The sequence below is a fragment of the Hevea brasiliensis genome, chromosome 5, assembly GCF_030052815.1.
Source record: "Hevea brasiliensis isolate MT/VB/25A 57/8 chromosome 5, ASM3005281v1, whole genome shotgun sequence".
NCBI lineage: Eukaryota > Viridiplantae > Streptophyta > Magnoliopsida > Malpighiales > Euphorbiaceae > Hevea > Hevea brasiliensis.
In genome coordinates this window covers 6,387,207-6,414,610 of record NC_079497.1, presented here as the reverse complement: position 1 = coordinate 6,414,610, position 27,404 = coordinate 6,387,207, and the positions used below count along the sequence as shown (strand labels likewise).

The window sequence follows — 27,404 nt, the reverse complement described above, 5'->3', positions numbered from 1 at the left end:
TTAAATTAAATTATTAAATTAAAATAATTTAATTTAATTTATTTAATTTAAATTAAATAATACTCACCTTTTATGCACTACATATCACATCCATCAAATCCATAACTGAATGCCTAAGAACTTTGGAACATGGTATGGATGCAGCAGCCTTCAGGGATGGTTTCTGATCCAATGGTGACTTTCTATGAGGGGGTCCAGGAATAGAGTTGGGTTTCGATAGTACAGACTATCCAATGGCACTCGTTCTTATTTCTTCTGTTTAGATACTGTCAGGGATAGGTACAGGCTTCATTGACGCATTGACATTATTTTTTTCCCAATATTGGGTTGTTGTAATGGTAACCAAAAAAGGACTCTTTCAATTGTTTGGTTGGAACAGTATTCTATTTGTTGATTTTGACACCTAAGACTTGTATATAAGCTAATTGATTTTATGCATATTCAAGTCAAATTATCCAGAAGGACCACCACAGCCATCATTTCATTTGTTGGGAAGCAAAATTTGATCATAAATGATGCTGTTTGGTGATCAACTCCATAGACTCGCTGTCTTATTCTGACTCCAAATTCAATTATACACAAGCTCGGGTATTGTAACAGGAGTGTAACGCGATTAGGTAGTATATAATTAGATATAAAATAATATTTATATTGAATTTTAATTGAATTTAATTTTTATATTATATCATAAAAAAATAAAATTTAAATATTTTATAAAATTAGTAATTAAAATTTTATTTATTTTAAATATATAAAGTTAAACACAGTATCCGAAGAAAATATTAAAATTATTAATAAATTTAAATACTATGATTTTTGCATTGATTCATTACAATCCCTAATGTCAGTGCGGCAACGAGATTCCATTGTCAGGACAGGGACGGTGGAATTCCAGGCGGGTCTGGGGCGGATTTTCTAAAAGCCTAAAACGCTTCGCCATAAAGTCAAAAAGTCAAACGAAGATCCATTGGGAAAAAAAAAAAGGGACCCACTACCCTTAAATAGGAGATATGGCACCCTGACTGATTTATCGATCCATTTGTCTGTTTCAAACAGCGGTCTGCTTTTCAATCCCAGTAAAATTGAATAATGTCAATCACCTGCCTTCAGCTTGGACAAAATTTCACTGGTTTCTCTCACAAGCCATTTCTGCAGAAGCTGACTGAGTATTTTTTTAAAATAACACATTTATTTTTAAATATCTTAAATCAAGCATTTTGTCGAATATAAAGATTAAAAAAATACATTCACATATCTAAAATTTCTGATGAGTTTATTCTTAAAACGAAATCATTACATTAAATAGTTTTTTTTTTCTTTTTAGAAAAGTATGTTTGAGAATATATATATATATATAATCAAAAAGAAAAATGAAAGTCAAGATCAACACTTTGTGCTGGGAGTGAAAAGAGGTTTAACAATTGAATTTTATGCACAATGGAATGGTAATTAAGCCTATCTAAATGTTTGTTTCTTAGAAAAAATTTGTCTAGACTTAGATTCAACACAAATAGATTTTACTTCTTTTACATATGAATTTTATTATACATTATTATATTTTAATCAAAATACATAAACTTTAAATATAATATATATTGTAAATTATCAGAATAATCTTAAATCTCTGTTTGGATAGATAATTGATCTTAGTTAACTAACACATTTATTCTAGTTTTTTTTCCCTTTAAAAAAAGGCTAGTTGTGGAGGAGCTGGTAACAATATATAATTTCATTTAAGATCATTGTATTTAGATATAATTTGGAGTAATGTCATGATCATATCACTGAATTAATTATGAAGAACAAGTCAATTATTAATTAATATGCTTTCAATGTGTATGGATCAAAGATGCTACATTACCATTGGAGACTTGGATAAAATTAGACAAGTTCTAACCGAAGATGAAGCATAATAAACTTTTGAAGGTTAGGTCAAAAGGTACCTAATCCGGCTCAGAGCAACGTGTACTCCACGGCAAGTGCGAGCAGAAAATATATATATTTTTTTTGTGTATATCAGAACTGAGGGCTTGGAAAGTGAACATGCATGCCCCCAAAGTTCCATTGCTAGCTTAGCTGATGCATGATTCCTCATTATCATTGTTATTAAATTAATGGTTAATTTGCTTTATTGTTCATATAATTTAGGCTTTATCTGGTGGTCCACATTTTCTTAATGCTTGTTTTGTGGATTCCTTTTCAAATTCTTATACTTAATTGGCTTATTGTTAGACTTTCGAAACAAACCAATTAAGGGTCTGAGAAACGCTGGTAAAACTAGACTTTAGACAGAGAAATTATAGTGCAGAGAAAAAGAAAGTAATTGGAGATTATTTTAATAGCAGAGAGAGATTGAGAGATTTAATTATCAAACACTAGGTGGGCTCCAACAGCACTGCTGCTTTTACCATAAGAATGTTGTATGCAAGTTACTAGGTCATATATATATACATATATGCATAAAATAAATTAGGGTTCATTAACAATGGCATGTGAATCCATGTGAAGAGGGTCCTATCTGTTGCTATAAACTCTTGGATCCTTTGACAGTCTAGAAAACATCCTTTCTAAGAACATTGTACTTAGCTAGAAACTGGTGCTTAACTAGCTACCCACCTTCACCTCCTTTCTTCCCTTTTCTTTCCTTCGTGCGACAATGGGATAGGCTAGCTAGATTTGAGGTTTCTGTAAGCTTTATTGATTTGTTTCATAGTTAATATTAGAAAGATTTGTTTGAGAATTGAGTCAGGCTTAGGCTTAAAGTGTTGAGTTATAATATAGAGTTGCCAATTAACCTTTGTCAGCTATTTAATATGCCTTAAAAATCCCACATCAAGGGCATTGTTTGAGTGAATCAATAATAAACACCTTTCTTATCATATATATCAGCTTTTATCTTCAGGGTTTATTTCTCTTCACCTCCTAATAATTTCAGCCAAAGTAACCTAAAACCTGTGCTATATCAGCTTCTGGAATTAATTAATTAACAAATTATCACCACTAGGGTGATTTGCATCCACTAATAAATTAGTTCCTCCCTTTTAGTAATTTCAAGTAAGATTCAACTGGGAAGTATAATATGTGAAGCTAGAGCCTATAATTTTGGTGACTTGGATGCCGATTAATAAAATTATCCTTTGCATTTTTACGATTTTTAACTTAGCATTTTATGTCCTAAGATGAATGTAATTAGGTAGATTTGTTGACTTGAGTTTAGTGAATGTTGCCATACTAAATTTTTCATGAATACTATTTGATAAATTAAAATAGTCTCATTTCTTATAAAAAAGAAAAATCTAATGGAAGTTGAAGCAGTAGCTTATCAAAATCCTTGTTTTCAACTAGTTGCCAAGAAATCAAGTGTCAAGAATTATTAATAATTCTTCACCCCTACCTCAAAAACCAGTCTTCGCGGTAGATTACAGCATTTACCATTCTTTTTACTGGCTAGGAGTTCGTTTTCTATGCACAGCACCTACAATGCACTATCTACTATCTAGGCGATTATGCTTTTTTTTTCCCCCTTCACTTTCCGCCCTTATGCTTTCTGCTAAAGGGAGTTATTCATCACGTTCTCTATATATATATGAAAATTTACATCATAATCCTAAACATATATCAGTTGGTCCTCCTTGATAATGTAACACCCCATGAAGAAATTAAACTTATGTTTAATTCTCTCTCTCTCTCTCTCTCTCTCTCTCTCGATATATATATATATACTAATTCCAGTCATTGCAAAGCTTCGGCTTCAATAAAATATTTAGTTTTTCCCCCCAGATAAACAAATATTGTATATGAACTCAATATATTCATATTTCTTTGATGTTCTTATGCAACTAATTACTCCAACAGCTCCTTCTGTAATATACAGGTACATAAATTGCATCCATTTTCCCTGTTCGTGCGTTTGTCAGACTTCTGATCAGCTATAAAACACTGCAATTGAAATTAGTAAATTATATATATGAAATTGAAACGATTGAATAACTAATCTACGATATAAAATCAGTACTATGCCACCACTTTGTTCATGAAGAAATTAGAGATGATAGATTAGAGTGTATATAAAACTGAATAAGAATAAATTATCTACCACTTTAATACTTGAGATTATGAAACAAGTAAAAGTGTATATAAAATTGAAGAATAAATTGATCAGAGTGTCCTAAAAATTGATTAAAATTTTGGGAAGTAGAATACTTATCATTTCTTATTTTTCTTTTTTATTTTTTGAAATTTATTGTTAGGATCTGAGAGGTGATCAACATCAATTGCAATATAGAAAGATTCTTAGCTTGGTATGATGTAAATAAATGAATTAAAAAAGAACAACTCTATACAATCCAAGAGAGGGAATTATTATTAAAAATAAGGAGCTCAAGCATCAGAAGAAGAAGAAGAAGAAGAAGAAGAAGAAGAAGAAAAAGAGATACTTGTACTCCAAAATCAAGTGAAGGGCAATAGTCACTTAGATGGAAATATACAAGATATAGACCATGAGTCTTATTTTTTCATTCCTAACTTACTTCGTTATCTCTCAATAGTTTCCAACATAAGCCAGAAGATGAGACGAATCCTTCTCTTCTAAAAGGTTGGCCTTCCATGAGCCCATCCATATCCCTCAAGGTTCAATTGTCCGCCATTAGGCACCAAATTTGGAGGCAAATTATTATACACTGGCGTTGATGCAGCAGGATCCCCCATCCCCCCACTACCCCCTTCAGCACCACCGATCTGCCCTTGCCCTCCGCTACCACCACCGCCACCCTCCTCCTCCTCCTCCAGTGGCAACCTCTCATAAGTAGCATTCGAAAACGTTGCTGCAATCACCATAACAGGCCCTGAGGCCACTAAAGATCCCACCACACTACCTCCCACCACTTGCCCTTGCCCTCCAGCTAAATATATAGTCAATCCCGTCGCTCCTGGTGGTGCTGGTCCAGGCAAGAAAGCTCCGGTCAATGACAAAATCTCGAACCTGCCATGTAGTGCCATGACTGCTCCTGGTGCAGATGGTTGCTTAAGGGTTACATTAGTAACCATCCCGCTTCCGCTGAGGACACAAACACCTCTTTGCCTCTTTCTTGCAAAGCAAGCTAAACTCTCAGCTACATCAGACCCATTAGCTATCTCCATTACATGACTTTTGAGAGCATTAGGGCTGTCTCTGGTGATAAAGATGGGTGGTTTAGGTTTGTTCTTTGATCCTGGTGGGCGGCCCCTAGGACGGCGAGTGCCAACGTCTATGGCTCCTTCTTTAGGTTCATCGCTGTGTTCTCTTTCATCTTCTTGCTCCTCTTCTCTCCTATCGCTCTCGGGTGTTTCTCTATTGCTGTTGGACATGGAAATACCTAGATCTGGTTTCTTCAAGGGAGATGATGAGCTGGTTGATGTGTCCATTCCGGGTAGACCCACCTGCCCGGCCCACCACCGGTTCGCCATGGCTGTAGCCTGTACAAGAAACACTAATCACCACAAGACACGATAGCTAGCTTGGAATAGGTTGATCTCCTTTGGATCTTATGTGAATAAACTCAAGATAGTTGCTTGCCCATACATATAAACAGCTGGTCAAGAACTAAATATATGGATCAAACAAGTAAGGAAGAACGATCCGTTCAGTAGGAAGAAGAAAGAGAAAAGATGCAAGAACTTGCCTTTAAAAAGAAAAGAAATTAAGAAAAACCCAAGAAAAGTAAGTGTAAAACAAATGAAAAGTTGAAACCTAGGAGTAAGGAGAGAGGTGTAGATAAGGCTAAAGATATGAAGAAGAAGAAGAAGAAGAAGGGAAGAGATGAAAATCTCTGTTAAATCATAAGATTGATGGGGTTTTATGGATGCGTGTGTGTTTGCCTTGATTTGGGTTTGTCAAGTCCATAGGGAGCTGCGGGTCATCGTTCTTTTCTCTCATTAAATGTTAGATATCTCTTTCTTTCTTTCCTTCTATATCTCTCTCGATATATATAATTGGAGATGAGAAGATGATGGTCTCGTTGGAAATTAAATTAGGGTTTGGAGCGTAGGGTCGCGTGCAATTGAGAAGGTGGGGTGCACGTCGCATCCCGACATTTTTCAATTGATGCTGTTCAGAGAATGCTCCATTAACAATAGGGTAGTTAATTTAATTAAGTTTATCTCTTCCTTAAGACCAACATCATTTTGAATATATCATCTCTTAACCCAACTGCTCAACATTGTCATAAGTTGAAACGTTGAAACGTTGAATGTTGAAGTCTCGCCCATCCTACTCTCCATTTTGTTTATTTATTTTACTTTATAAACTATTTAAGAGATCTAAAATAAAAATCTCTTTTATAGGTCGATTATGACGTATTCTGTAGTAGTAATATAACATATATTTATCTCTTATTTTATGTATTTTTTTTTCTGAAATCATATATTTAAATCATAACATCAATTTTATTCTTTAAATTTTATCATGCAAAACATTTAAGAAATTTTTATAATAATGTCTAATTTAGTATCTGAATTTTATAATAATAATAAAGTTAATTATTTTGTTTTTTAAAAGTTAATTATTGCCATTAAATTTTTTGTTTCTTTTCTTTTTTAGCAAATTTATTCATTTATTATATAAAAATTATTATAGGAATTAAATTATTGACAATTCAAAGCATGTGTGTTCTGGCTGCATACACGATGGCCATTATATATATAATATTAAAAATTATATGAGATTTAAATATGAAAAATGATAATATTTTATGATACATGGTGTATGGATAATTTAAACTAAAGCATATAATAATGGAGCTTTACGAATTACGAGATTTTCAAGTGACGAGGTTCACTGATTTTAGGAGTTTTTATATAGAAATTTATATATCTACATGTTTTAATCTATTTTTCTCAAATAAATAAATAAAAATATTTATTATATGGTCAAATTTGTGAACAAAATAGTAATTTACTTAAATTTTTAATCTTTCCAATCAAATATTAAAATATTAATAAAGAAGATAAAGATATTTTAATTTATTTTTTAAAATAAAGAAGAAAATATTGATAATAATTAAATTTAGATACTGGACAAAATAAAGAAGAATGCCCCAAAGAGAAATGCAGAAGGCAAATTAGTAATGGTTTACTCATACAGCAAATATTTGCATGCTCATTCACTTTTTTGGAGAGTAATTTATTAGTGACCAATTTCAATTTTAAGCCCATCCTTAATTTAATAGCCATATTTGTTTTCCTCTAAGAATATTATATATCAAACCTCTTTTTCAAATCATTTAACATTCTCCAAAGAATGAGGAAGCCACAACATTAACTTTTTTAAATTAAAAAAAAAAAAAACCCATTATCTATTTGAATGGAGAATTCTATGCCTTATCTTAAATAATTTTTTTTTTTTTAAATAAGCTTACCATATTTTATATATAATTTATAAAAAAAATTAAAGACCCAACATATAAATTTAAATTCATGAATTCTAACCAATATTTATCACCATATTCGTTTCACTAATTTACCATATAATCATGTGAATAATATGAATTATATAGATTAACCACAAATGTGCACCTTAATTATTTTGTAGAAATTAATTGCTCCATAAATCAATAAAGAAAGAGTCTTCTAAACAGAAAAAAGAAATGCTAATATACAATCACTTGCACACACTTTACACTTGTGTTTTTTCTCTTATATCATTAATGAAGACAAAAACTTAAATATTAATAAGTCATGACACATTTTGACCAAACAGTTGCATCATTTCGTGCGCTCAAATGTTAAGAAGAGTTATATTTCTTTATATAGTTATATCTTTTGGTTAATGTACTTTACATTTAGATTTTGTCACCTTTTGGCAGTATACATAATTTTAATTGGATTTTGCCATCTTTTGACAAATGTATATAATTGTCTATGCGAACTATAAACTTAGATTGACTCACATGAGTGACCTAAACTATATTTCTTATAAATTAAACATTATTATTGAATGATCACTAATTATTTATTTAATAAAAAAATTAATTAAATAATTGATCAGTGTGAATGGATTCAAGTTAATAGTTTAGAGACGACTTAATACGCTGAACTAAAGCTCATTCATTAGAAAAAAGAAAATAAAAATTATTAATTACTTAGTGACTTGAAAATATATATGATATTAGTTATCGTTGTCCTTAAGTCTCTAATTTTAATTATAAAGTGACTAAGTGAAGGCATAAAAATTTTATAGTGGAGATGCATTGATGACTTCATCTCATAACTTACTAACAAGGAAAACATAAAACAAAATGTTAACATCAGTTGCTGCTAGCTAGGTTTTGCAGGCAAAAGGTGGTTGAGCTTTCACTTGGAACTTCAACTTCATTAACTTCATTTTAATGTTATCAATACAACACCTGCAATTTTAAATTACACTACCCTGTTTAAACTTTAAGCTTCGCCCATTAATTAAAAAAAAAAATACTGTTATATGGATAATTAGATTTTATACTATAATAAGTTCTAAATAGTATTATAAGCAATGAAGATCATGAAAATTAAAAAAAGGGTTCTTATTATTATATATCAAGTCATTATAGTTGATTCCTATCAATACATAAAAATTAATAAAAATAAAATAGTTTAAAAAAAATTGATTAGTTAGTGTACAAGTGTTTGGGCAAAAAAGGAAAAGGATAAAAACATTAGAGGTGAAGCCAATTTGGTTAACTCAGTCTAGCCAAGTGAGAATGGGTAACACAAGATGGTAAAGATTCTTGTTTTTGTTGTTGTGTTCTCAATGCAAAGATGGGAATCTTACAATGAGTGTGTTTGTTGTTCATAGAATTAATTAACTCAAGGTTTTGGAACTTTATATGTGTGGTCATCATTAGAGGGAGCACTAACTATTGTAGGATAATGCAATTTTTTATTATTAAATAATAAATATTCTTAATAATATATAAATATGCTTCTTCTTTTTTTTCCCTTTTACAATTTAAATATGTTATGGCTTGACTTTATGATAATTTTAGTTTTAATACATTTTGATTTAGGAAACGTTGTCTCCATATAATATAAAGCTAGACACTAGACTAAATCTCAAGCATATGACCTATTATATATATATATATATATATATATATATATATATATATATATATATATATATATATATATATATATATATATGCTTTTTATTTTGGAGTAGGCATCTTTCATGATATGATGTCACTATCTACACTATCATATCAAGTGATATTTTTTTTTGGCATATTATTAATTGTGTTTTAATTTTATGAGAATATGTTTATAGAGAGTTTGAATTAATATGAAAAAGTGTATTAATTGTTAGATTAAATTTTTTTTATATAAATTTATATATATTTTTTAATTAATTTTATATGTATTTTAATATAAATATTTAATTTAAAAATAATTTTACTCGTTTTTATATGAAATCAAAGTTATATTAGATATATTTATTTTATAAAAATATATGAATAATGATATGAAAAAATCTTCAATGATTAAATTTTTATGATTTATTTATTGCAGTAACTAAGATCCGCGGTGCATGAGAGTTTGTGCGCATTGAATTTTTTTTTTTATCAAATTACAAATTTCTTTATTATAATTTATTAAATTATTTATCTTTTCATTGCATTTAATATAAATGTACAATAATGTGTTTGGAGGTGAGGGAAGCATGGCAGAAATTTAAGGCCAAATTTTTAGCCCAAATGAAATTGGGCTATAAGGCTCCATTGGCCAGCATATAGCCACCGTCTATTTTCCGTCGATGGAAAAAGAAAAGGGTTTGTTTAACTTTTTCTCGAGAAAGAGGGTTCCATGAATCTGTAGTTGCAGTAGAGGGAGAGAGGAAATGGGTGATAATCTATTCGAAGGACTACCACCTCCCTCTAATCAACAGCAACAAAATCAACAAGTAGAAGAGAATGCTTCAAATAACAGAGAACCATCTCCAGTACCACCACCAGCTCCAACCCCTGTTTTGAAGAGTGCTCTCAAGCGCCCCAAACCCGTTGAATCCACCCCGGACCATGAAGGTAACTTTTGAAACCCTACGAAATCTCGCGATTATTTACGTCTTGTCCATCTTGTTTCTGAGTTTTTCTTTTTCCTTTTCTTCCTCTTCCCTCAATCCATCCTTTGGGCTTTGCCTTTTGGTTTCTGCTCTTCTTGCTTTTGGAAGTGAAATAGCAGCAAAAAAAAATGCTTTCAGCTTTTGAATCTAATGCTAGCTTTTGGCTTTGCTGTAGTGCAATTACCTTCTTCTTTTCGTTTCTAAATTGTTCTGTGTTTGATTCCAAGGAAAGTTGGGGCTAAGGATAGAAACATACTGTGTGCTAGATTTTTTTCCTAGAAGGATGGTGGATTTTCATAAACTGTCAAGAACTTGGCTGATTGCTTGTTTAAGGGTCTTGAGTGGCGAAAGTAGGAATCAATTGGGATTATGAAGTTTTTTTAGCCGTACAATTGTCTCGTTCTGAATTCACTTAGGGTCATGTTTCATTGATTTTCAGTAAATTGTAGAGCACATTTAGCTGCTGAAAATAAAAGTGAAAAGAAGATAATTTCTGGGGATTTGAATCTTTAAGAATTTAATTGTTTGGGACCTATAGAAGCAAGAATTCCACTCACATGGTACACTTTTCCAATAGTGAGAGTGCTTCTTAGAATATGTTGACATATCTATTACAAGATGAATCTATATTTTTTGTTTTGCACCTCAAGTTGATCTCTTCCCTATAAATTTGTTGAATAGAAGATAACATGTTTGATGCAATTCTCAGACACTATGACTGAAAAGGCCACGGCACCAGAAAAGCGGTTGAGGTTTAAAACCACAACAGATGCCTCAGTGACGCAACTGATAGAGGCCATGCAGAAGATAGCATCACACATCAAGAATCCAACAAAGTTTTCTAAGGCTTCTAAGCTTGCCATACAGCTAATTCAGGCTGGAAGTGTAAAGCCAGGAACTAGTGACCACTTCTTTGCCATACTTGAGGCTGCAATGTCATCAACCACCTCTTGTACTGATCCTTCGTTGAGGGCAGATTATCATGCCTTGTTCTCAGCGGCACAGGATGCTGCTGAAGTAAGTATTTGTTTGTTCCCAATATCTAGATGAATTTGTTTTGTAGAAAATGTCACCATTGAAGGTTTTGTCTGACAATATTGTCTTTTGGCAGTGCCTCACTAAGAACAAGAAGAATGAATTAGCTATATGGACAATTAGAGCGGTGGTGGCAAATGACTTATTCACTGATGACAGCTTTGTGGTAGGCACTTAACTTCTATTAAATTTTATTATGAGGATTTCTGAATCATAATGACGATAAATTTCTTCATATGACATGGGAGGGGAAGTGCACCACCTATAAAACAAGTTTTTATTTTCAATTATGCTTTGCTAAATTTTAGGATTACGGATGTTTGCCTTATTGAATGCACTGCATGGTTTTGGTTACTTTCCCCTTCTTTGAAATAACAGATGTTCCTTTCGGCTGTTTTGGCCCATTACTTCTGAAAACTAGATTAGTGACATGGAACAATTTGGCTTAATCTGCCTTTCATGTCCTTTGTTTCAACTGTTGGTGAAATTGGGAATTTGTGACTGGAGAAGTTTACAAAAATGCTACCATTTTAGGCTGTTTTACTGGCAGGAAATTAATATAAAGGTTGCAGGATTTTCTGGCAGCAATACATTCATGTAATTGGTTATTTTTATGGTTAATTGATGAGGTAAAGACCATCAGGTTTATGTTGGGGTAGTATGGGATGCATAGAATAGGCGAAGTAGCTGCAATAGTTATGGACTATGTAGCATGAAAACGGAAACGCGGAAACGGGGAAACATGGAAATGGACATTGGGAAACATATAAATATAAAAAATATAGGAGTATATATATATATATATATATATATATATATATATATATATATATATAAGTTATTACATCAAAGCCAGATTTCATTTTTCCTCTTGTCAGAATAACCCACTCTTTCATCCTCAAGAGAATCCATTAGAGACTGAGTTACAGAGAACCCATGTGTTGTGGGTGTGTGGCTGCGTTTGTGGCCGTGCGTGTGGCTCTGTGCATGTGATTGTGAGTTATGGGTGTGATTGCGTTTGTGGCAGTAGGCTTGTGACTATGTTTGTGAGTTTTCTGGTTTCTTCTTCATTTCTGTTGTTTGATTGGAAATCTGGGTTGGGAATTATTTGAGTTTGAGATTTGGAATTCTTTTTTTTTTTTTTCTTATAAAAGAAATTTGCTTCCATCTTTTGAATTTTCTGGACACGGCCCCAAAATGTGTCATGGCTATGTCCTGCTGTTTACATCTCAGAAACGTTTCCGATACGGGGAATCTGGCGTTTCCCTGCTTCACTGGTTATGGAGAATGCATTTCTTAAAGATATATTTATTTTTTAAAGACTTTTGATAATGGAATTATAAGCATCTTGATATCCACTTTAAGACATGTATGCCCAGTGAATGTTTCTTTTGAATGCTTATTTCTTCTCATTTCTTGCCTAAACATCTGTAATGGATGCTGCTCAATGATCATTTATTACGGTTGATATTTGTTGGAAGGCTTCAGTTGAGTGGTGTTAGGATGTACATGTAAACGCCATTGTAAGTTGTAACCAAATTCTGTTTTTAACGATATGAAAGGAAAGATTTTGTTTAATTTTGTTGAGTGCTGGTATTAGAATATTTAACTTGTTGACATCGACTTCCTTCTATGCTTTGCTTGGTTAAGCATGGTTCGATTGATTTTGGTTTTGATTTTTCTCCTTGTCTATTACTTGCAATCACATCTTGCTTGAAAGTAATTTTTGCGTTAATGGTTTTTGGACCTTCATGTAGTTTTCAAAGGCGGCAGGACGAATAAAAGAAGCTATAAGTAGTCTTCCAGTTGCATCTGAGGATGATGACATGGAAGAAGCTGAAGCCCTAAAGGATGATAAAGGAACAACTAATGAAGACAATGAAAACAAGCAGGATTTATGTTCAGGTACTTCAGCTGAAGAAAATAAGATGGATGAGTCTGATCCATTTGGGCTCAATGCTTTTATGAGTAACGCAAAGAAAGATGAAAGGGTAAAAGGAAAGAAAAATACATTAGCCAAGATGCGCAAGGAGGAGGAGGAAGGGAATAAGAGCTTCCTCAAAGGTCAGAGAGAATCCTTGATTATTTGTTTAGAGATTGCTGCACGCCGTTACAAAACTCCATGGTAAGTCTTATGCCTTCATGCTACTTATATAAAACTTTTTGGTTTTTTTTTACTATTGCACATGGCTGTTATATTGGATTTTGATTGCAGAAATCAAAAATTTTCTTTTTAGGTGCCAGACAGTGATAGACATTTTGGTAAAGCATGCCTTAGATAATGTTGCAAGGTTCACATCTCGACAAAGGGATGCAATAGAGAAACTTTGGTCCTCTATACGGGAACAGCATACTCGTAGAAAGCAAGGGAAATCAGTAAATGGGAAACTTGATGTGACTGCTTTTGAATGGCTTCAACAAAAATATGCAAGTGAAAAAATCAGTATTCGGCATTCTGTTGGTGGCAGTGGGGATCGTCGTGCTCAACAGTGGCTTGGTTGATACCTTATTTGATATTGCAATACAACAGTACTGATGACAGCTAACACCCAGAAAACAAATTGAAAATCTCAAGTGAAGTATTGTTTATTCCAATGTAACATGAATTATCAAGTTAGAAATTCTCACTATTATGGAGTTGAAGAGAGTGATTATGGGTGCCCTCCGAAATTTCCAATGGTATCAACGACAAAACCAGGAAAAGGAGAATAGAAACCGCAAAAGCCATTAAATTTACATTATTTCCAAAGTTTTAGTTCCATTTCTGTTTCATCTTCTATTGTGATGAGATAAATAGCGAGGCTACTTGCATGATTTTTGAGTCTAATTAGATAATCATTGATTTTCAGAAGAGTAATAGAGGAGGGAGCTGCTGGCTTAAGCACACAATTGCACAATGTTTAAAGAAATTCTTAGTACAATTGATCGACCATGACCTTAGCTTTTACTGTAATTGTCAGCCTATACATAAAGAAGGCGTTTGAAATCGACAGTAGACAGGCGTCAAATACAATTGATATCTGCCTATACATAAAGAATTATGTTACATTTTGTTGTAGACTTCTGGTAAATCGTAATGCTGCCAATGATAGCCGCAAGAAGAGGACTCTTCTCTGAAATAGATTACGGTCCATGATAATAGATTGGTTACTGTGTGGCTATCATAGCGTTTTGCCTGGAGCTGGGCTATAATTAGTCCAAAAAGTCAGGGCCAACTTCTCAGTTCTCATTGTGGTGCTTAAGTGCAATTTCTCTCTCTTCCTGTGGCACTACGGATGTGTTTGGCATGTATCCTGCCACTTACTTTATTGCTCATTTCAGCTAGATACAACAACATTTGCCCACAATGTTGGGGTTCCAATGAAAGAAGCTCACTCGCTATTAATTACTCTATATCATGATTTTATGACCCTTGCAGGCAGCAAGCAGAGCACGCCAAACAGCATTATTAGACGCCATCGGCATGCTTTCAATCACTTCATATGCTTCATCAAGCAGTCCAGCTCGACCAAGAAGATCCATCATACACCCATAATGCTCAACCTTTGGATTCAAGCCAAAATCATGGAAGGTAAGATAAAATGTTTGATCTCATTTTGTTTATAAAAAAAAAATGTATGATGAATAAATTCATTAATTTAATGAGTTGAAAAAAATGAAAATTTTAAAGATTTATTTTGATAATGAAAATTTTAAAAACCTTTAAATATCCTTACAAATTCTAAAAAAATTTACTTTTTTTTTCTAAATTACTCTCAAACAAGTTATTTAATTTAATTTAAACTTCATCAAAAAGCACCCACCAATTAAACTTTGTAGAATCTCTAAGTATAAAATTTTATTATGGTAAAATTAACAATTGTATATAATTAAAATATTTAATGATATAAAACAACATTTGAATTCAGTTTTAAAATTAAAAAATTTTCATTATTATTTAATTTGAACATTTTAATTACACCATATTTTAGTTTTTAAAATTTTAAACAATGGGAAAGGGGAAAAAATGGCATATACATGGGGCGAAATATAAATTATGTGAAAAAATAGGGGCAGTATAGCAACCAAGAATAAAACCCTAAGTCTACCACTACCACTCCTCAGTCTATATAAATCGCCGCTAAAACCCTGCTCCATCTCTATATTTGGCGTCTCTAGCTGCAGCCTGAGCCAAAGGTGAGCACTTTCTCTTCGTACTTCCCTTTTCCTTTCATCCCTTTTCTTTATTTTGTTTCACTTTCACTTGATCAATGGGGAGCTATATACATATGTATGATCGTATACGCACATATCGAAGGCTTGCTGTTGATTTTACTAAAGGATCTGTGAGCTCAAAACCTGTGCAATATTGTAACTCATCCACCAAATAATACTCCCTTGATTTATCTCACTGTTTTGCCGGAGGATTCTACGGTGGATGATGTACATCTAATGGCCTTGTGGGATTTTATGTTCTTTTAGCTTTTTGTGAATTCATGTACCCATCATTTACTTAGATTGGTGTGTTTCTTCCTTTTCTAGTTTTATAATGCCAATTTGCAGAGCAAGAGCGTCGAGAATGGCGAAATTTGCATTGAAGGTTGGCGATATCAATAAAAATAGCAATTCTCCGTGCCTATCAAATCTCTCATTTTCATTTTGATTATGGCCTCGAACAAGTTGCTACATTTTTATTTATTTATTTACTTTTCCCTATTGGAAATGGAAATGGAAATGGAAAAAAAAATGTTTTTTTTTTTTACTAACTTTTCCACCTTGTGTTGTGAATGTTGGCAATTTATTTTGTCGGTTTATTTGGAATTTTTAGTTGATAATATATGATCAAGATGAATGAAATATGTGCTGTGTGGATTTTGACTTCTCTTTTGCGTTCAAGTATTTGTATAAGCTATGAATATGTTTTGTAATGTTAATAAAAAATTGTTTGTGGAAGTATTTGACTTAGGTAATGACTGTAGGTATTGAAATGCATTGCCTTTTGGCCAGAGGTATACTTTTACATTTGTATTAGGTGCATATGTGGATGTCTGTGCACATCTTTCCTCAGCACATTGGGCCTTTTGTGTTTCCTTTTTGGTCTTACCAAGCCAATTTGCAGAGCAAGGGCGTCGAAAATGGCGTGATTTGCATTGAAGGTTGGCAATAAAAATTGCAATTCTCCGTGCCTATCAAATTGCTTAATTTCGTTTTGATTATGGCCTCGAACAAGTTGCTACATTATTTTTTCCTGCACATTTTCTCTATCCCATTTTCTTCCAGCAGGAATAAAAAGGAGACATTCCAAGTTTTTTTCTTTTGCACTACACAGCTCATTTGCATGTGTGCACTGTCCTGTTTTTGCATTTGAAATTCTCAGTAGTGATTTTTGTGAAGGTCTAAAAATGCATTGCTGAAGAGTTCTTTGATTGGTTTTATTCTTATTGGCAAGACGAAAGCTGGTCTTACTGTGATGGAGCCCTTTGCTGATGTTACTCCAAAAACTGCTGAAATTTTTCGTGCTTTGTGCACTGATGAGAAAGGGATCGGAAGATCTGGAAGGCTACTACACCACAAGGGCGCACCTTTCCACTGAATCATCCCCAACTAAATGTGCCAGGGTGGGGATTTCACAAGAGGGAATGGGACTGGTGGAGAATCAATCTATGGCTTGAAGTTTGCCAATGAGAACTTGAAGCTAGAGCATAAAGGGCCTGGCATTCTATCTGTGGGAAATGCCGGTCCAAACACTAATTGTTCCCAATTTTTAATTTGCACTGAGAAGACCTCATGGCTTGATGGAAAGCATGTTGTATTTGGGAAAGTTGTTGATGACTACAGCGTGGTTAAGGAGATGGAGAAGGTAGGTTCAGAAAGTGGCAGGACCTCACAAACTGTTGTGATTGAAGATTGTTTTCAGATGATAAGAAGAGATGGTGGACTTCAAAATACAAGATTTTGTTGTAGATCTATGTTAGTTCCAAGATTGATTGCTATCTTTACCATGGAAAGCTACATTGTAGATCTATGTTGGTTCTCAGGAAGAACGTGTAGAGTAAATATTGCATTTGCACAGATGGTTTAGGTCAAATTTTAGAAAAGTTTATGAATACTTTGTCATTCATTTCAAACTTACGTCTTCAGGTCAAACTGTACTTTGTACCCAGTTGTAGAAGGGTACTGATCCTTTTGGAGTATATACGGGAAAATAGATTTGTAGTGAGGTGTTTCTGTTCTTTCTGAAATCTGAGAGGGCAGTGGATTGACTATTGCATGTATGCTTTCAATTCAAACCACCGTTTTTCTTAACAAGATCTTTCAGTTCATTGTACATGTACTTGATATATACATCACTTGGTTTTTGGCAGCTTGGTGACTCTTATAAGAAGGCTAAAACCTTTGATCCCTGGAGAAGGTGCTGTGTGTGTACTGTCATGTAACCTCCCCATCAAATAATATAATATACATACAAAACTGATGTGTTTTGACTCATTTGATGCCCTGCAAATTGAATAATGTGCGAATTATCAATGTTTACACAGCTTACATGAATAACTGACAAAACCGTATAATTCAAGAAAAGAGCAAACAGATGGGCTGCAGATGCATGCTATAAGTTGATTTTCACATCTTAACAGTTGACTGTTAACGATCGTGCTTTTGCGAAGGCCTCCACAAAGTTGATTCAAACAACCTTTAATTTGCTTAACTGCTCATTTTAGGGAGCTGCCAAAAGCAATTCGCATTTGAGATCCTCAAATCAGGAACAAAGTCATTCATAATTTCGAGGACTAGAGAAATGCATAAGTTGGAAGCAGTCGAACGTGATAGTAGATTGCCCTTTACCTGATGAAGCCAAGTACATGAAAATAATTGCAAGTTGCAACAAACAAGAAAAAAAAAATCGAATTTTTTAGATTTTTGTTGATTTTCTGATATGCACAATTAGGATCGAGGAAAATTAGCTAACAGATACTAATCTCACAAAAACAGTTGCTAAAAGTTCCACTAGTTCAAACCAGTTCTTTTGAAATATCATACTAGCTAATCCAAGCAATACCTGATAAAAACACCCTCTAGAACAAGATCATTGAAAAATCCAGTATGCACTTCATGATAAATAAATGTAAAAAGGACAATGGCTTATGAATACTTAATCCTTCTATCCATCACAAAATTCTATTTGGCCAAAAATATATATATATATATATTGTTGGCTCTAACAAATAACATTAGTAAAGTATTACACCAGCATCACTAGTTTTGGCAACAAAATGGAAAAAAACCTGCCACTGGGTATTTAAATGAAGCCCTCATGAGGATGAGGTTCAAGTTTCCTTCTTTATTATCATGGGCAATTTCCTCCATTTAATCAAATATTAGCATGGCTTTGCCATCCCATTAACCTTTTTCACTCCCAATCTTCATCACATAGTTGATCATCAGTCTCTTCTTTTGGTGGTCTAACCACCAAAACCACTGTCCCAAAACTCTCCCCAACACCCCTTTCCTTCAACTCGGAACCCCTTTCCACCTTCAATGCACTACTACGACCATCACCATTGTCATCAACAGCCACCAAGTAAAATCCATCATCCACATTCACCTTCTTCCTCCCCCTATCAGCCACCACCAAAATAGCCTCTTCCTTGTACAATCTATTCACCTTCCAAGGTAAAACCCTTGCATCTGTGAAAGCCACCACCACTCCTCCTTTCTCCAATCCCACCACTGGCTCCCACCTTGGCAACACCACCCATCTTTTCCACCCTTTCTCTGCCACCACCACACCAAACTCACCCTCAGTCCTGCACTCCCATGGAGCTTCCAATATTTCTCTTTCCCTCTCCTCTGCTCTACAAACAGGTAATACCACTACGCTAGTCGCCTCTGCAACTTCACCAATCTTCAATCTCACAACTGGAACACGAACGCCATCTCTTATTTCCTCTTCCTTCTCATCTTCCCCTTCACCCTCTCCTAGCAGTTCGCTCAAAACCGCACTTTTTGCCTTTTCAGACACAGCAACATCCAATGCCATCTCCAAAGCATTTGTCCTCTGCTCCGATGGGTTCTTATGCTCTCTGGCTTGCCTGTAATACATAAATGACAGGCAATCTCCAGGGAGAGTGTAATCAAAGCTCTCCCATGCCTTCTCCCCACGCCTACGAGGGTAATCCTTCATGGAGCGTGCTAGGTCCTGAGCGCCCTTGGCATCTAACTTGCGCTCGATTATGAAGCGGGCAGCTGCAGCTCGCTGTGTAGCACTCAGGAGCCGAATTTCGTAAAGTAGCTCTGCACCTCCAGTATCAAATGCGGAAACAATTTGTGGTTCAGTGTTAGACTGAACAAGAGATTCACGAACTTGAGCTGCAACGACTAGACGGTTCTGCTCAACCCCAGAAATGCCAGTACATTCCTCAATGGATGGTGGGGTGAAGCCTTCTTGAATAAGAGAGGGGATTAAAGTGGCGTACTCGTACCAGAGGGCAAGGCGATTGGCGAGGATATCGAGACGAGAGGCAGTGTCGAGGGATCTGTACTGGGAAGGGAGAGGAGAAGGAGGAGGTCTAAAGGGCTGGTAAAGTTGCTGATTAGAAGGAGGTGGAGAGGCAGGGATTAAAGTGGCTGATATGGGTTTTAGAGGGGTTTTTGGGGATGGAGATAGGGAGATAAAGAGGGAAGAGTAGTGGCTAAGGAAAGAAGAAGAGAAGGGTTTATTGGAATTGGAAAGAGAGATGAGCATGTGGGCGTTTACAGTTGCAGAAAGCATGGTGGGAAGAGTGAAGATGAAATGAGGTTCAAACTTCAAAGGAAGGGAAGAGTTCCTGTACCTGTTTGCCTTATCTGATAAAATGCAAAATTTCTTAGATATTTTAGAGGTCTAGGCTTTACACTTTGAGCTGGGCCTTATTACATCGCAGGTTACAATATCAAAAGTTCCTGGTGTCAAGCCTCTTATCATCTAATTGAATCAAATTATAAGATGTGGCCTGAATCTACTAACTCTGGCAATTTCGTATCAGTTCAATTCCACGGGTCCAAGGGCCAACGTTTTCACCCAATTGTACATTCATTTGATCTGCGTAAACTCTTTTAATAAGTTGTAAGATCCAGTTCCAGTGGCGTCCTACTGTTAGATACCAGTTTTAATGATTGCATCTGCAAGATTTCATATTGTTGGCTCTGATAATCAAGTGAGAAAGGTCTGGTGAAAATTTGTATAATACATTTGTGATTTCATATAAGATAAGATAAATGACAATATAATTAACATTAAACACATATACGTAAGCGAGTCCCAAAAAATATAATCACTATTTTTTTTAACTAATTTTAATAATTCTAACGGCTTATGTGTTAATTTTGCAATGACTTGCTATTTTACGTAACTTATTTACATTGAATCACTGTTGCACTATCAATTACACTGTAAATGTGCTTAGTAGCTGAATATAATACAGTTTATTAATGCTTAAAAATTATTTTTTAAGTTGTTTATTCGAGGACATCCTATAAAATTGAAACGATACAGAGAAAAAATATATTTAACCTTTTATTTTATTTATTTTTCTATTTCATTGTTTAAATATATAATTTTTTTAAATACAATTTAAAAAAATTATTGTGTTTTGTAAGTAATATGAAAATTTAAAATAAAAAAATAAATTTATAATAATTTTTAAAAAAATACAAAACGATTTTTTTTTTATTATATATTGTCTCTTCAATATAATTAATTAATTAGTTAATATGATATCAATAAGAGAAATGGGCTATTTTTCAGAGAATTAGTCAAAGAAGTGGGATCAGCAAACGTCAACTTGGCTACTTCAAATCAGCTATGAATAGTAAGATTTTGTCATTGTTTAACTGAAAAGAAAATTAAAAAATTAACCCCTCTCTCTCTCTCTCTCTCTCTCTCTCTCTCTCTCTCTCTCTCTCTCTCTCTCTCTCTCTCTCTCTCTCTCTCTCTCTCTATATATATATATATCCAGATGATCCAGGTGGATGTCGCTATTGATTCATGCATCATATCTATATGATCGCTGCCTGGATGCAAAAATAGAATTTCACTACATTGAATGCATCACGAATCTAGCTGCTATTTGATCCATTAATGTCCTCATTCTCATAATTTTGAAATATTTGGGATGGCTTTCATAATTGAAGCTCATCAACATGATGGAATGGAAGGAAATAGCTAAATGGCTCATGTAGAAAATTAAATTTTAGATTAAGAACGGAAAATAATTTATTTATAAAAATAATTTTAAAAAATACATATTATTTTGAAGAATAATTAAATTTATTATAAAAACTGAGTGAAAAAAAAAAAAAAACTAAAATTATTTGTTGATTATTAGCGTACGTAATTCAAAAGCCCACAACAAAATTAAACATTATAGAAAATGACTTTCTAAGCTTAAAACAGGAATTCATTTTCCCACACTTGAAAAGCATTTTTCACATAATAGAGAAAACGATTTTCTTATTGCATTTTTAAGAAAACGTTAAACGAACCCTAAATTTAAATTTTGTGACCCATTCACATTTTGATATTTTCCCAATTTTGGTGCAAAGAACCTATTGATTTGATAGAAGGCATGCATGCATGCATCTGTGTGCTGAATGAGAGATTAATAAAAGCCAGATACAAGCCTATCATGTGAACTAATTAGTGAGGAGGAGTAATTAATTAAGAATTAAAATAATTGATTTGTTTTTTGATGGCCCAAATTGAAAATTTGACCAAGTCAAAGGTGTGTGTGAACAGCCCAAAGACTTTCAAAATCTTCTTTACAGTCTTAAAAACACAATGATCTCATATATATAATGCTAGATTGACCAACCTCTAAGGAGACAGCAGCACTATCACAAAACTGTTTATTTTATTTCCTAGACAAATCACAATCATAAACATCATCGCTGAGAGAATATGCATATGTTGACCAACTTTCTTTCAAGCCAATCATAATTATAAGGCATTGGTAGATACATACAGCTTTTGTGCCTATTGACCTAAAAGCATAGCACAATCGGGTATATTACAAGCAACATTCAACTTATAATCCTCTTCCTCTATAATCTTATTTAATTAATTACTTATTAATAATAATCTGATAATGTCCTCAACATACTCAAATATGTTTCAACTGAGCAATCACAGTCTTTCACAGGATAATATTAATGCGGCTTCTTTCTTCCTAGTTTGCCTCTTGTACCATTGGTGGAGAGGTCAAAAATTAATATGAACTCGACCATGTCTGGTAAATTAATGAACATAGAAGATTACTATATGACGACACCCATATAATCCTTGTTCATGGTGAACTAATTTCTTGTTGGACTAGTTAAAGTTAGTGTGATTTACGTATCCCATTTGAACAATAATTTTAATTTGCGTGTTCAAATGTAAATGTGATGTTTAATCGTTGCCTTTTTGATGTGATTAAAAAAAAAATTGCCCAATTTAATTTGATTTAATAATTAAAATCTAAAAAATTTAAGTTCGATTCTTTGCTCTTTCAAATTCTTTGGAAAAAGAAATATTAATAAATTAAAAAAATTTGGGGCGTGGGCACGTACGATGGCTAATTGCTCGAAGGAAGGCAATATTTGGGAGAGCTAGGAGCTATATATTAATTTAATAGGCCAATGAACGCGGATTCAAGGAGGTAGTGCAGTTTGGTGAAGAAAAAAAAAATCAATGAGCAAATCGACACTTGGTTTTAATTTTACACATATTTTCACCCAATTATTAATATTTTATAATTCAGTAATAGTGTTTTCAAATTCTTTTATTTTCAAAAGTTTTTCATATATTATAAGAAATAATTATACACACTATATATGTACTAGCTTCCTAGCTAGCTTAAAAGTGTCTCTAGTGGGACTAATTTCTATTCTTTGGTAATTATTTATGTTAAAAAGCATATAATTAATACTAACCCAACGCATCTTTTGGAAATAAACAGAAGGTAAAATCTTTTGGCTTTTCTCTTTGTGCTTATGCTCAACTGAAAATGAACCTAAGTCCAGCTCTTACTATATATATATATATAACCCATTTTAAAGGACCCGAATTTTTTTAACTTTTGACAATGTGCGAGATATATGAGAAATTATTGGGTGTACTCGGTATTTATATATATATTTTTATACCATATGAAATTTACTTTTTAAAATCAATAAAAAAACATTTTTTTATTTTTATGTGAAATACTATTTTTTAGTGTTTTTATATATTTTAGAACTTTTCCAAAACACACACGTGACTTAAAAAGAAAAGAACATAAAAATAATACCAATAATTTTTTTTTCTTCCTCTTTTTATGTTAAACCAAACGTGTAAAATATAAATTAGCCATAAGCAAAGGATCCAAAACTCTCTTTCTTGTATGTATAGGTTCATGCACTTACCTTGATGAGTTACCAGATTGCTGTTTCTTTTATTTAATATTTGCAATTATTAATGGGATCTCCTTTTTTTTTTATTTGACTTTAGTTTTCAAAATCTCATAATTTTTTAAGATAATTTTAATATTATTAATTATTTAAAAAAAAAAAAGCAACAATGAGTATAGCTTAGTCTTGAATCTGTAAACTCGAGTTCAATTCTCCATTTTATATTTGTCATTATATATATATATATATATATATATATATATATATATATATATATATATATATATATATATAAACAAAGTTTGAGATTAGAAAACTCCACGCATATTATGAAGAGTCAGATCACTCAAAGCTTAAAGTTGAAATTTATTCAATTATCTTTTTATCTGTTGATTTCATGACATCATGTTGTGGATCAGAAAGTGTCACTGATTGATGTTTCTAGTCAAACTAGTTACACAAATTGATTAATCTGTTAGGTTTTGTTTGTTTCATTAAAAATAATTTATATATAAATGTCACAATCCAACTCATAGACCAGATCGGCACTAGAATCTAAGGCTGTATAAAATCTCCGAGACCCATAGTACGCCTTATTATTCTCAAATTCGTAACCAAGACAAAAAAAACTTAGATCAATATGTAAATAAAATTAAATATTTTTATTCGGGTCAATCCAATCCGATAACCATAAAAAACTGAAGTCAGAGGAGCCCCGCTCAACCATGATACCATCACTTACAAATTATTTAAATACCATACAAATTTTCATTTATTAATATCAAGAATTTAAATTAACACGATTTCTAACAATGTCCATATTACTACTAACACATGCGGAGTTCTAGATTTCAAATTTAGAAAAAAAAAAATAAAACAATTAAATAACCGACGTTAAACCTGCAAGGAAGAAAGCAGGTTGCTCTGTAAAAGAACTCATCCTGTAGCCTGGAAAAATAGGTGAACAGCGTTCGACTCAGAGAGTAAAATACTAATTTTAACCACAATTTCTATAACTATCTATAGCTAATGCATCCTAAGAAATGGAATACAACATCATCATAAATTTCATATAAATCACATCATAACAGTAAAAAGGCAATTTGGAGCACTCACCCACCCAACACTGTTCAAACGGTACATACATGAGAGTTGATCCCCTATACAGCTCTTTTAATCTAACATCTGCCAGCGAGTGTGTCTCAAGTCGGATTTTCGCTTAATAAGTCAAATGCGGGGTCCCAGCGAATGTCTCTCAAGCCGTGTCTACCCCGACTTATCCATAAATGACCGGGTCTTAGTGAGTGTCTCTCAAGCCGCGTCTACCCGTCCTGTCTATATCCAATACCATATCACACGCACGCCAACGCACGCATACTGCTCTAAATTACCACAAATAACATCCATGGCACTTCATTAATTATGAAAGCAATATAAAACGTGCCTAGTGTTTAACTATATAGATACATATTTATATGTGATGCATGGGCATGCTTGAACATATAATAATATCGAAATTATAATTAAAATTAATATTTTATTCACAGTACACCGAGGACTATTGTGGCTGCTGGATGGAGGAAAATAGCTGACCTCAATCACCTAAATAATTATATTATAAATTTATTAGTACTAAGTCAAAATAAAACTCTAAAGAGACAACAGACAGCCTAATTCATGCCGGAAATCCGACAGAGTTTCTCCTATACCTGAGATCTACCCAACCAGCAAAAATGATTCAAATAACACTTCTAAACTTAACCAATATCTTATCATCATTATATGGACCCTCCTAGGCTCTCCAAACCAAACAATAATCATAACATCAGACAACTTAATTATAAGAATTTAAAAATAATATTTTTCAAAAACTATCCAAATTAACTTTAAAAATTCTATAAACTTGCACCGCGGTCCGTAACAATATTATAAGGCTATTGCAAAAAGAATCATAATTTTTCTGATCATCCACGAATATTTTATAAATTTTATTTTAATTCAGTACAAGGCAAAAAAAATTGCGTAGAGTTCGAATTTACCTATGCCAAATCTAACATCTGAAACTCGTCCAGAACGTCTAAAAATGTTAGGATTGACTATAATATCGATCATGTTCTGAGACAGGCCGCCGGACAGCTGAATCTGGCCGAAAATGCGGTCCTGGCGCGGGTGAGCTATCTTTAATCCGATAGCACCTAGTGATCTGGACCGTCCGATAATCGTCTTTTTCCAACAGTGTCCGATCGAAGCGGGGCTAGTCCCAATTCGAAGATTTCATTGCCCTGAGTTCATCAGTGGTCTCGGATTTCCGATCCAATTGTCGGATTACTGGAAAAGTGGTGGGAAAGCCACTACCATACCCATTTTCTCTCTCCTCTCTCGTCGGAACACCATTAAGATAGGCAAAGCTTGCTGCCATCTTCCTCTTTAGACTAAGGTGTGTTGATGTGGTCGGAAAGTGGCTAGAATGGTAGAAGGAAGATAAAAGCTTTAGTCCTTCTTCCCTTTGCATCGCCCGAAAGAATGGAGGATTCCACCTCTATTCAGCTGCTGTTGGGTGTTGTCCCGAAAGTGACTCACTAAAATAGCCTTCTAGCTGTTGTCCATGTCCAATTGGTGAGGCTCGTTGGTGCGAGGGTCCCCTTGCTGTGGAAGACGACGCAGAGAGGGAAGGAGCAGTAGCTCCATTTCGGTGGCTATGGTAGGTAGAATCTTGATTTTTTATTGGTTATGGTATATTATTATTATTATTATTATTATTATTATTATTATTATTCAAAATATGTATTATGCACTAGTTTGCAATATACGAATACACTAATATATATATTAAGACAATATAATTAATATAATAATACCACATTTAAAAATTTACTCTTTAAAACTAAATAAATAAAATTTGTAATATAGTTAAGTCATGTTAATTTACCTTTCAAATAACCATAATAACTATCATGTTAGGTAAATTAAATAAACACTTTAAATTTTAATAATGATAATAAAAAAAATAAATAAAGATAACTAATATCAATTGCTATATCTTTGAATTATATTGCTCAAGATAATGACAAAAATTTAACCAAATTTCTTTCTTCCATTCGCAAGAAAATAAAAACATAAGTACATAATAAAATAATACACAATGTAAAACTTTGATTTAATATATATATAAATGAAAGTATTACAAAATTGTAAATTAGTTAGATAATATTAAAATAATATTTAAATACTATTAAAATTTATAAATTTCTTATTTAAAATTTAGGTTATTACGATAAATTTTTTTAAAAAATATTTTTTATTATTTATTTGAAATATCAAATTAATTATATGTATTTATATTATGTATATATGAATGAGTGTTTCCACATTTTAATAATCTCTAAAAAATAATTTATTCTTTAAAAAAAGTTACTTTATAATTTATTCTTTTAAAAAAAATTATTTTTCTTAATAATGACTTAATTTTCTCTTTAATAAGAAAATATTTTCTATTAATTATTTTTTAATGTGTCAAATACTAAATAAATATAAAAAATATTTTTCACAAAAATATTTTATACAAAACAAACAGAGACTTAATTTCATTCATAGACCTCCAAGTTATTATTTGAAGAGAGATATCCAAAGTTGTATTTAAGATGGCTCTATTATTGTGGTAAACATATGTCCATGTGTTAAATCTAATGTTACTATGTATATTAATAATAATAATATTATTATTATTATTATTATCATTATTAAATTTAAATTTAAATAATTATACTTCATTTATTTCATAAAAAATAATTTGTGCATAGAAGAAAATATTTTTCATGAAAATATTTTTTATTATTTAGTTATAATATTAAACTAATAGTATAGGCTTATATTATGTATATATGTGTAAATATACCAAGAAGACATGGTCTTT

At 32.7% G+C, this 27,404-nt stretch overlaps 4 protein-coding genes and 2 non-coding genes across 6 annotated transcripts; 4 read left to right on the top strand and 2 right to left on the bottom strand.

Annotated features, from left to right (window-relative positions):
* Positions 1 to 4,418: 4,418 nt before the first annotated feature.
* Positions 4,419 to 6,064, bottom strand: LOC110663075 (AT-hook motif nuclear-localized protein 19). Its single transcript, XM_058146702.1, has 2 exons — positions 5,661 to 6,064; positions 4,419 to 5,454 (listed from the first exon to the last, which is right to left on the bottom strand). The coding sequence occupies exon 2, from the start codon at positions 5,443 to 5,445 to the stop codon at positions 4,588 to 4,590; it is 858 nt and encodes a 285-aa protein (XP_058002685.1). The 5' UTR covers positions 5,446 to 5,454; positions 5,661 to 6,064; the 3' UTR covers positions 4,419 to 4,587.
* Positions 6,065 to 9,704: 3,640 nt separating this feature from the next.
* On the top strand, positions 9,705 to 13,856 carry LOC110663074 (uncharacterized). The gene is made up of 5 exons (XM_021822281.2): positions 9,705 to 10,034; positions 10,782 to 11,089; positions 11,184 to 11,273; positions 12,865 to 13,232; positions 13,345 to 13,856. Exons 1-5 carry the CDS (start codon positions 9,851 to 9,853, stop codon positions 13,607 to 13,609), a joined length of 1,215 nt encoding a protein of 404 aa, XP_021677973.2. The 5' UTR covers positions 9,705 to 9,850; the 3' UTR covers positions 13,610 to 13,856.
* Positions 13,857 to 15,648: 1,792 nt separating this feature from the next.
* LOC131180515 (small nucleolar RNA snoR86) lies at positions 15,649 to 15,776 on the top strand. Its single transcript, XR_009149282.1, has one exon. It is a non-coding gene; the product is annotated as a small nucleolar RNA snoR86 (small nucleolar RNA).
* A 428-nt stretch (positions 15,777 to 16,204) lies between these two features.
* On the top strand, positions 16,205 to 16,326 carry LOC131180513 (small nucleolar RNA snoR86). Its single transcript, XR_009149280.1, has one exon. It is a non-coding gene; the product is annotated as a small nucleolar RNA snoR86 (small nucleolar RNA).
* A 368-nt stretch (positions 16,327 to 16,694) lies between these two features.
* On the top strand, positions 16,695 to 17,306 carry LOC110663073 (peptidyl-prolyl cis-trans isomerase CYP19-3-like). Its single transcript, XM_058146701.1, has one exon. It carries the CDS (start codon positions 16,695 to 16,697, stop codon positions 17,166 to 17,168), a length of 474 nt encoding a protein of 157 aa, XP_058002684.1. The 3' UTR covers positions 17,169 to 17,306.
* An 867-nt stretch (positions 17,307 to 18,173) lies between these two features.
* LOC110663072 (rubisco accumulation factor 1.1, chloroplastic) lies at positions 18,174 to 19,943 on the bottom strand. The gene has a single exon (XM_021822280.2). The coding sequence runs from the start codon at positions 19,854 to 19,856 to the stop codon at positions 18,495 to 18,497; it is 1,362 nt and encodes a 453-aa protein (XP_021677972.2). The 5' UTR covers positions 19,857 to 19,943; the 3' UTR covers positions 18,174 to 18,494.
* Between the last annotated feature and the right edge of the window lie 7,461 nt (positions 19,944 to 27,404).

Bases quoted from the DNA above. Each gene is read 5' to 3' on its own strand.
- LOC110663072 (XM_021822280.2), bottom strand. From the start codon at position 19,856: ATGCTTTCTGCAACTGTAAACGCCCACATGCTCATCTCTCTTTCCAAT.
- LOC110663073 (XM_058146701.1), top strand. From the start codon at position 16,695: ATGTGCCAGGGTGGGGATTTCACAAGAGGGAATGGGACTGGTGGAGAA.
- LOC110663074 (XM_021822281.2), top strand. From the start codon at position 9,851: ATGGGTGATAATCTATTCGAAGGACTACCACCTCCCTCTAATCAACAG. The intron at 11,090-11,183 runs GTAAGTATTTGT...GTCTTTTGGCAG, and splicing joins CGGCACAGGATGCTGCTGAA to TGCCTCACTAAGAACAAGAA. The intron at 11,274-12,864 runs GTAGGCACTTAA...ACCTTCATGTAG, and splicing joins TCACTGATGACAGCTTTGTG to TTTTCAAAGGCGGCAGGACG.
- LOC110663075 (XM_058146702.1), bottom strand. From the start codon at position 5,445: ATGGCGAACCGGTGGTGGGCCGGGCAGGTGGGTCTACCCGGAATGGAC.